General features: G+C 47.8%; 1 protein-coding gene across 1 annotated transcript in view; it reads right to left on the bottom strand.

Moving 5' to 3' along the window:
• The window catches only part of NID2 (nidogen 2), a 76,314-nt gene that overhangs the window by 43,651 nt on the left and 23,397 nt on the right, over positions 1-9,266 (bottom strand). Inside the window, exon 4 of the mRNA XM_045287635.1 lies at positions 5,648-6,375. Within this exon, the coding sequence (XP_045143570.1) occupies positions 5,648-6,375 (728 nt within the window). The remainder of the gene's footprint in view (positions 1-5,647; positions 6,376-9,266) is intronic.

Raw genomic sequence — 9,266 nt, 5'->3', positions numbered from 1 at the left:
GACATTAGGCAAGCCAAAGAGGAACGCACAGTGCCAGCTACAGTGAGACACTGCCCTGCCCAGACCTAGCTTTTTTAGCTCCATGTTTATGTCCCCAAAGCACAGTTTCTTTTAAAGTCTGATCCTCTCCTCGGCACCCTTGGTTTAAATTCTCGGCTATATTATTTATTTGGTGTGGGGCGAGGGGAGCAGAGGCCAATTCACCAGCAACATTTCTAGGGGCCCAGTGGTATAGTGGTCAGCATTTGGGGGTGGAGCGGAGCAAACCGAAGGTCAGCAGTTCAAAACCAGCAGGCACTCCTCAGGAGTAAGAGTAGGATTTTCTACTTCCTTAGAGAGCTACAGCCTCAGAAACCCACAGGGGCAGTTCGGCCCTGTCCTACAGGGTCACTGAGTCAGCAATGACTTGATGGCGGTGAGTGTGTGGACATCCAGAGAAAGGACACCTCTTATAACTCCATACACTAGAACTTGATCCATCTGCTGTGTTCTGTGTTTATATTCTGAATCCCGAATTGTAATCTGTTGACTCCCTTTACAAACCACAATCACAAGCGTGTCTACAAGTTCCGTGTGGTCTGTGCCGAGTTCTTGAACCCAGCACAGAGGCTATCGAGTGCCGGGGGATGGTGGAGGAAGGGTAGCAGGGGGAGAGAGACGGCTGGTGCCAGAAGGGGTAGGAAGACTGGAGGGTGGCGGCGGAGTGTTTAAACTCTGCGCCTTGTAGAGAAAGCGCTTCCCTGGGCTGATGTGGAGTTTTATTCTCCTGGTGAAATGTTAGGAAGTCCAGTGCTACCTCGGGCTTTTTTTCACACCAGTAAAACCACCCACTGGTGCCAAGCTCCAAGACCCCCAGTGGCACTAGCCAGGGAACTTGGACTGCTGACTCACTTGCTGTGAGACCTTCATTAGTGTGCTTTCACCTTTCTGGGTTCTAATACCTGGTGCGATGGCTACCAGACTTCACAGACAACATTCAACATTAAAGGTTTTTTTAAGGAAGTTAATAAGTTGTAATGCCAGTGAGAAACGCTCAGGGTAGAGTGATCAGAACAGGTTACAAAGTTCCTTTAGGTTTAACAAGCGCCCTGCTGTAAGCCTCAACCTGAAGGCCTACAGCTCAAGCTCCTGAGTCAGCAAACCAAGCTCCCTGAATTAAGTGCCCAGAGGCACTGCACGCCAGGAGGCCTCAGCCTGAAGGCTCTCTGCTCCACTGCCGTGGGTCAGCAAGTCCAGATTCCCCAACTAAGTGCCCAGAGGCACCCCACTCTGCAAGCCAGCCTTCTAAAACACTCAGCTTTACATGCTCCGTTCCATGCTCTGGCTCCGGATTCTGCTGCTGCTCCTCTGGTGTTACGGCTATCTTCTGAATCCAGGAGGTTCACTGAACAGGAATCATAGGTCCAAAAGACCGGCTCCACTCCTGGCTCTTGCTGGTAGTGAGAGCCCTCCCCCAGCTCCTCAGAGGGCTCATTTTATACCCAGCAGGCTGGCCCTGCAACAGGATGAAGCCTGTTGACAATTACTCACAGGTGAATCCTATCAGTGTTTCCCCTCCCTTCGTAACAGACTCCCGCAGGGAAAGGTTATCATCTGGTGGGAGTTAGAGACTTTGGCTAGAAGAGCCACACTAAATAATTCACTGCCCCTACACCCATCACCAGCTCCAGAGGAGAAAGATGAGGCTGTCTGCTCCTCTGTAGATTTATAGCCTCAGAAACCCTAAATAGGATTGCTGTGTGCCAGAACAGACTGGATGACGGATTTTGTGTGCCTCGTTCAGATATTTGAGTAAATTTTGGTTTGACAACAAAGTAGAGCTTTGTGGAGAAACATGACACCCGGATTCAAGATGCTTACACAACTACATCATCGAGGTCTGGTAGTTTATAAAACCGTGGGGGTAAAAAAAGAGGGAGAAAAAGCGCAAATTGTATAAGGCCAAAATGAGAACGGGATTGGGAAATTTTCCTGGTATATGTAGGAAACAGGAATGGGAAGAGAGTGTATACAGACAAATTCTTTATTCTCATATTTAAGAAGCCTGGGTGGCCAGGGTTCTGGGTGGAGGGAGGTCTTCACCCTTGTGAATTAGAGATGATGTCCCAATCACATTCTCATAAAAGATTAATCACCTCAATATCCTCCCATAATAGTGGTACCTTAAAGTTACCGCTTCCAAGCACATGGCTGATCGCTATCTGGCTGGCAGCTTTACCTCTAGGAGCAGGCATGATGCTATTGCTCTCCCTGCACATGGGACAGTCACTCCCCCTCACCTGCCCCAGCACTGCGTTGTTACTCCTCCAGTGAACTCAGAGACCTTGAGGGCTAAGGTACAGCCTACTTGTTACGTATGTGGTTACTTGTAATTAGGGGGCTTGCATGCCCTAACACTATATGACTTGATGTGAGAATACATTTTCTCTCTCTCCTGGACCTGGTTCCAGATACCATGGAGGGGAGCACACCAAAACTTGTGTCTGTCTCTTAATTTCTTACCTCCAATTACCCAATCGACCCTTCGGGCCCATCCAGATGTGGGCTGGATTCCCAAGATATAGACATGATCGGAAAAGAATATAGATTTCTCAACCAATAGTCTATTCTAAAACCCTCAAACTACAAAAACAAAAGAAAAGGAGGAGGCAGAAATATGTTCTGGGCTTTTCTTACCTTCTGAGTTTAGCAAAGTACTACTATGTAGTTTACAAGGGAAACAAATGTATTAGCTTTGATGCTTCCCATACTCCAGTAGATCTTATTTTAACCCTCAGAGCAACTTAATGCAGTCTGCATCATCTCCGTTTTGTAGAGGAGGAAAAGGAAGGCCGCACGGCAAGTGTGTGGTCTTGTCAGCACTGCAGCGCAGAGCTGGGAATCCAGGGGAAGTCCATCTCATGCTCAAACCCACACTTTCTTCGACACTCCTCTAAGCGTCCATCAGTCCTGCCCCACCCACATCCTCAGAGGGAGTATTCCTGCACGGATGCACCTGTTCTGTTTGAAAGAGAAGGCCACCGCCCAGACCTCCCACGACTGAGCAGTTAGATCACTCTACATTTCACTCCATCTCCCTCAGGCTTGAGGTGAAAACAGAGACTTGTCTTTATTTATTTTTCTCTCTGTGCTCTCTAACATGATGCTGGCTAATTATTTTTCATTGAGGACTCAAAGATTTCTTCTGGTTAAAAGTGGTGTGTCCCCCCCCCCCCCCCCCTATCTCAGTATGTCTACCTCGTCATGTCCAACATTTCAGGACTAAACCATCCAGCAGCTGATCACAATGAGAGCGCCTGCTCCACAAAGGCTACAGCTGCCACGTCTGCCCTTCCCTTCCTTCCGCCCAGGACCCCAACAGCCCAGGACCCCAACGACCTCAACCTCAGCGGCTCAAGGCGGCGCAGGAATTCCCCTTCTGAATTCATTACTAAATGACTCCATAGGTTTGCTTTTGAGAATGCCCAAGCTCTTCTCAGGGCAGGAAACCAAAATCCACAAATGAGATCATTCGGGAATGCATCGTCACTTTGAGATCCCTTTGCTAAAAAAGGTTGACACTGGTTTTAACATCTCTCCTGCTGTGTTGCTAGGTGCCACAGAGTCAGTTCTAACCCATGGGCACCCCCTGGACAACAGAAGGGAACGCTGCCAGTCCCACGGCCATCCCCCCAACTGCTCTTACTGGGGCAGCCCCGGGGGCAATCCATCCTGCTGAGGGCTTCCTCTTCCTCGCTGCCCTCTCCTTGACCAAGCATTCCAACTGAGCATTCAGGAGACTGTCAGGGGGGGTCTGAAGGTTCTAACGCCTTTCCCCCCGCCAAATCACATCTTTACAGAACGGCTGACCCCGAGTCACCAATTAAGGCAAAATAGCTAATCAGCACATCATTTGCTCTCTACCCACCCCACCTCCTATTCCCACTACTTAAAATTTTATGAAACTCATAACAACAGCTTCCCTTTATGAAGAACCCACTTGAAACTGATCATGGTACAGTTAAGGAGTTAGGCTGTTAACCAAACGGTCATAGGTGGGAGTCCAGCCATGATTTCCTCAGAAGAAAGGCCTGGCAATCGGCTCTCCCAAGATCCACCACGGAAACCCTCTGGTGAGCCAGGGGATCTGCCTTCTGACACACACGGCTCTGCCTGAGTTGGGATCGAGCCAACAGCAGGGTTTGGTTAGTACAGATCTGAATCGAACATCGAAACCTCCCAAACCTCCCAAACGTAGGGACAACCAGGGGACTGGGATTTCCATAACTTGTCTTAGGTCACCCAGCTAGTGTCAGCCAGGATTCAAACCTGAGTGTAGCACAAGGCTCTCTCTCTACTCATGCCTGAGTGATCCTGGGTTGGTCAGAACATACGTTCTTCCCCTCTAAAAGCAGCACTTCTCCAAGGAAAATCATACCACAACTAAAGAGCCGGGAGGCGCTCTTTGATAGAGCTACATGCTTTTGCCTTACAAGAGTTGGGACATCGATTTTTTTTTTTAAAGAAAGTTTTGAAGCACTTTCCCCTCCGACCCCCTTTGCCCTGTCAGAGGTCAGGTGAGCAGTCACTGGAGCAGATGGAATGATCTACCCCCAGTTCCCCAGTCACGTTTTATACTCCTGACTGGGAAGGGAGAGATGGCATGGCATAGCTCAACTAAGAAAAGCAAGCGTGACGTGGCTCTGTATTCATTAACTGCCGCTTCACACGGCCTCCTGCTGACTCTTTACTCCTCGCTTCTCAACTGCAGTGAGTCAGGAAATGAGGACAGGGCTCCAGGGAGGTGAGTACCACACTGCACAGCCACGCACAAGAAACGACAAGACCCGGGGTTTTCATTTCCTATCCCCCTCCCGCCGGGATCCCCGTTCCTACACACACCAAAAAATGTCTCCCGATAGCCATGGGGTACGTAAGGGTGGCCCCTTACCAGACTAAGCCTCTGGCATGTCCGTCTGAGCAGGCGCAACTAATGGCTTAGCATGAAAGCACAGAGCCCTTCTGCCAGAAGAATGGACAAATCTGCATTGGAAAAAGCACAGACGGCAAGCTCCTTGGAAGGCAGCCTGGTGAGGCCTTGACTCATGTCCTTCAGACATGTTGTCATCAGGTGGAACCAGTCAAGAGGAAAGTAGAAGACCCTCCATGAGACAGGTTAGCAGAGGAGCTGCGGCCAGCAGAGCAGCCATGGCGAGAAAGCTGTGAGCCCCAGCAGGGTTTCCTTCTGCAGTGCACAGGGGTGCTGGGAACTAGCTCCAACAGGACCGCCCCTGACAGCCAAGCCCTCCATTGCCATCTGTGTAGGAAGTTCACCACTGCTGAACTTCCAAACTGAATACTTCATTACCCTGGAGCGCTCAGCTGGCACAAGCAACCGGTTCGCCCCCACTCACTGTATGCGCCCCATCGGAAAAGAAAGGAAGGGCAGCGTTATTAATAATCAAGGGACTTAACACAGACTATGCCTGCCAAGATTTGATTGGCAAAGAAGATGTACTATATTTCTTGAAACATGGGGTTGAAAGATGAGTCGCAATATTCTTTTTTGGCTAAACTCTTCATCTACCACTGGACGGAAACATCCCGACTCTACCCAAACCAGCAGCTTCAACAGGAAGTGAGGGCGTTGGCATTGAACCCCGCTTACCCTTGGTGTCGGAACTGATGCTGTCGTCCACGTCGACCACCCGCCGCCCGCCACTCCGGGGTGTGCTGTGAGCTGGTAAAGGGGAATGCTGGCGAACAACTTCTCCAGGGCGAGCTAGGGGAACATCCGATTCTGGTGGCTCTGCCCCTCCAGCTGGGTAGGGCTGGTGGGGTTCCTTTTCAGGGTAGGGTGATGGGGCTCCCCTGGAGGGGTCCCATGAATCTCTGTCACTCTCGGGTGAAGCTGGACTTCTGCTCTCTGTCTGCTCAGAAGGCTGAACTTGGCCATTTACATTGGGAGTATCCATCTTTCCCAGAGGATCCCAGGTGGCAGCCTCTGTTTCAGGGTAGAACGGTAAATTGCTAGGTGCTGGATGTGGCAAAGCCGGAGCCAGCCCAGAGTCTGGTGGAGAGGCACCACCTTCTGAAGCCCTTGAATCGACTTCCCCCTGGAAGGAAACATCAATCGTGCCACGGCCAGTCCCCGCCCTCTCTGCTTCACTCGGTGGGTAGTCGACTTCCTCCTCAGTCTCATCATAATAATCCAGGCTGTCTTCGGTATAGTCACTTCCCAGAGCCCCTTCAAGATGGAATTTCGGATGTTCCAGCGAGGGCAACGATTGGGCTCGGGAAAGGTCCCCTCCAATTGTGGCTGGCCTGACATTGGCCAGTGGGGAGGTGCTGCCGATGAGAAAAGCCCACACTCCAGGAATCCCCATGTTGCTCAGCCTAAATAAAGAGAGAGCAGTTCGTTGTAACAAGCATGTCCATTTACCCACGTTTCAACAAAGGTGAGCGATTTATTTTAAAACGGAAAAACTATTAAGATCAAATCCAGGGTTTCCACTGGTGTCTAAAATCAAATAAAAGCCGACTCACTGTTACCTAAAAGGATTATGCTGGAAGTCTGATGTAAACTATCTTTTGTTTAACATTCTGTTTCAAAGTCCCTGTCCACAAAAGGCTAGATTACATCAAGTTATACATTTGCTCAACAATCCAAATGTTATCCCTAAAATATGGCTACGTGAAAACAAATGGCGACTGTGAAAATATTTCAGCCTTCCTCTACTTGTTTGAAGAAAACATAGGATAAAAATCCTTCCCAAACACTGAAAGAAAAGTGATTTGCTTTTGAGAGCGAGTTCTGTTCCAGCCTCTGTGCCGAGTGCTTAGCATTCTTCCATACAATCGGCAACTCTGGAACGGTGATCCTGGCCAAACTTACAACGATGTGCTGAGAGAAGCTAGCTCAACTTTTTAAGGCTCATAACTAATGATTGGCAGAGTCGGGTTTGAATTTGGAGAGCATTGCTGGCACAGTGGTTAAGTGTTTAAGTGGCACAGTGGTTCTGAAGCCACGAGCCAGGACCAAGATGTAGCAGTCTGCTTCCAGGAGGAGGACAGGCTTAGAAGTGTTCCTCTGTTCGATAGGCTCCCCACGAGCCAGAATCGGATGTGAACCCAACTCTCACACCAAAGCCCACCCTCTATCTGTCGATAGTGTATTCTATCTGCATTATGTGGGAAAACACACACCTACGAGTCCATCCACATCTGAATTATCATTACCCTTTGGAATGGCAGACTCATTCCATTATTTAGTCACATGGGCCAATCAATGAAAGATGAACTGAGGCAAAAAATCCAAAGACATAAAATGCCCAAGGCTAAAAATGCTGAGCAAATGCAGAACAAAGTTCAGGGGCAAGTAAAGAAGCCTCATGACACTGACAGGGGACAAAGGCCAGAGTCTTTCCAGAGACATCCAGAACCCAAGGACTCTCTTGTTTTCTCCATCAGAGAATAGGCGCTCCACTCGCTCTCCCAAATATCCCAACCATCCATTCCACTAGAATTAGTGGTACGTTTTGAATAGAAAGGCCGCATATAGGATTATTTCTATACATAAGAATGCATTTGAGCAACAAACACCGGGAAGCTTGAAGAGCCTGGTTTATTACTCCTCTGACTATGCTCAAAGTCTCCATTGCAATTAAATGTCTTCAAAAGTCAGTCCATGAGGAGTGCAAATTAATGATTAAGAGAAAATGATAAATTAATTAAGCTTATACAAATAAGAGACCCTTTGCTCATGAGGATAAGTAGCCATCCACATAATAAGTGCTTAGTGACTACTGTCCTCTCTTCCAGGAGAGCGAACAGCATGAACTACTCAACAAGTGCAGACGTGCACATGCATCTCTAACTGCAGAAAGACTTACGACACACTATGAGAATTATACAACCTATGACTTGTGATCTTTAATTATCAAGGAAGTTGTAGAGCACAAGTTCACTGAGTAGGAAAATATCTTCAGAGATGCACGCTGAAGTAATTGGGAATGAAACGGCATGATATTTGTGACTTATTTTACAACGTTGTGAAGTAAAGAAGGATAAATGTGGAAAACATGTTGACATTTTAAAATTGAGTAATGGGCACTAGAGTGTTCTTTCTAAATTCCTGGATATTTGTTATAAAGTTAAATAAGGAAACGTGAAATAAAAAACTAAACTGAGGAACATTTCTGTCATTCTGCGGTACAAAGAATGACACCAAGGGACACATAATGGGACCGACGATTAACTCGGAGGTCCCTAAACTGAGAACTCCACAATCAAAAACAAATCTCATAAAAACATGCACAGCACATGCATAGTGATGCTGCTACTACACCTTTGCTGAAGAGTCCCGTCTGCAGTCCCCACAGGAGAAGGGACAGACAAGTAACAGCACCTATCTTTAAACAGCTACGAAACATATGAGAAAGGTTTCAGGTGGGCTCAAATCTCGCAACGACTGAGGACAGCAACACGCGATCGGGTGGTGAATCATTCTGTCGCGCGGGGGCGCTCTGACTCCACCACCTAAGGACAATAGCCACAGTAACCAAAGAAAGGAACAGGACAATGTGAACACGTTTACCTCCCAGATGGGCAGATACTAAAAATCACAAGGGAACAGACGGGATCAATTGTAGCGCTATATGAATGGGGAGGAGGCAAGTTGAAAGGTATTTCTGAAGGCCAACTTGTTAATATTCATCAAAATGTTAAGCTGCATATAACCTTTGTCTTGGGGATTCTACTTTTAGGAATTTATTTTAGAAGACAAGAGATGTCAGCGATGAACATTATACTGTTGCATACTGTATACTGTAGCATTATTTATAACTGGAAATATCAGAAGGTTAAAATTAAAGAAAAAAAGATGAAAAAAAACTCACTGCCATTGAGTACATTCTGACCCAGGGACCCTACAGGGCAGGGGTTTCTGGGACACTAACTTCTATATGGGAGTAGAAGGCATATAAAAATGTTCCACGTCTCCAAATTCTACAAGTCTGGCTAGACCAGAGGATATACACTGGTACAGATAGGAACTGGAAACACAGGGAATCCAGGGCGGATGATCCCTTCAGGACCAGTGGTGTGAGTGTCGATACTGGGAGGGTAGAGGGAGAGTGGGTTGGAAAGAGGGAACCGATTACAAGGAACTATATGTGACTTCCTCTCTGGGGGATGGGCAACAGAAAAGTGGGTGAAGGGAGACGTCAGACGGGACAAGATATGACAAAATAATAATTTATAAATTATCAAGGGCTCATGAGGGAGGG

The sequence above is a fragment of the Echinops telfairi genome, unplaced genomic scaffold, assembly GCF_000313985.2.
Source record: "Echinops telfairi isolate 266 unplaced genomic scaffold, ASM31398v2 ScPeMD7_18;HRSCAF=68, whole genome shotgun sequence".
NCBI classification, from domain to species: domain Eukaryota; kingdom Metazoa; phylum Chordata; class Mammalia; order Afrosoricida; family Tenrecidae; genus Echinops; species Echinops telfairi.
This window is presented reverse-complemented; position numbering and strand designations above follow the sequence as displayed.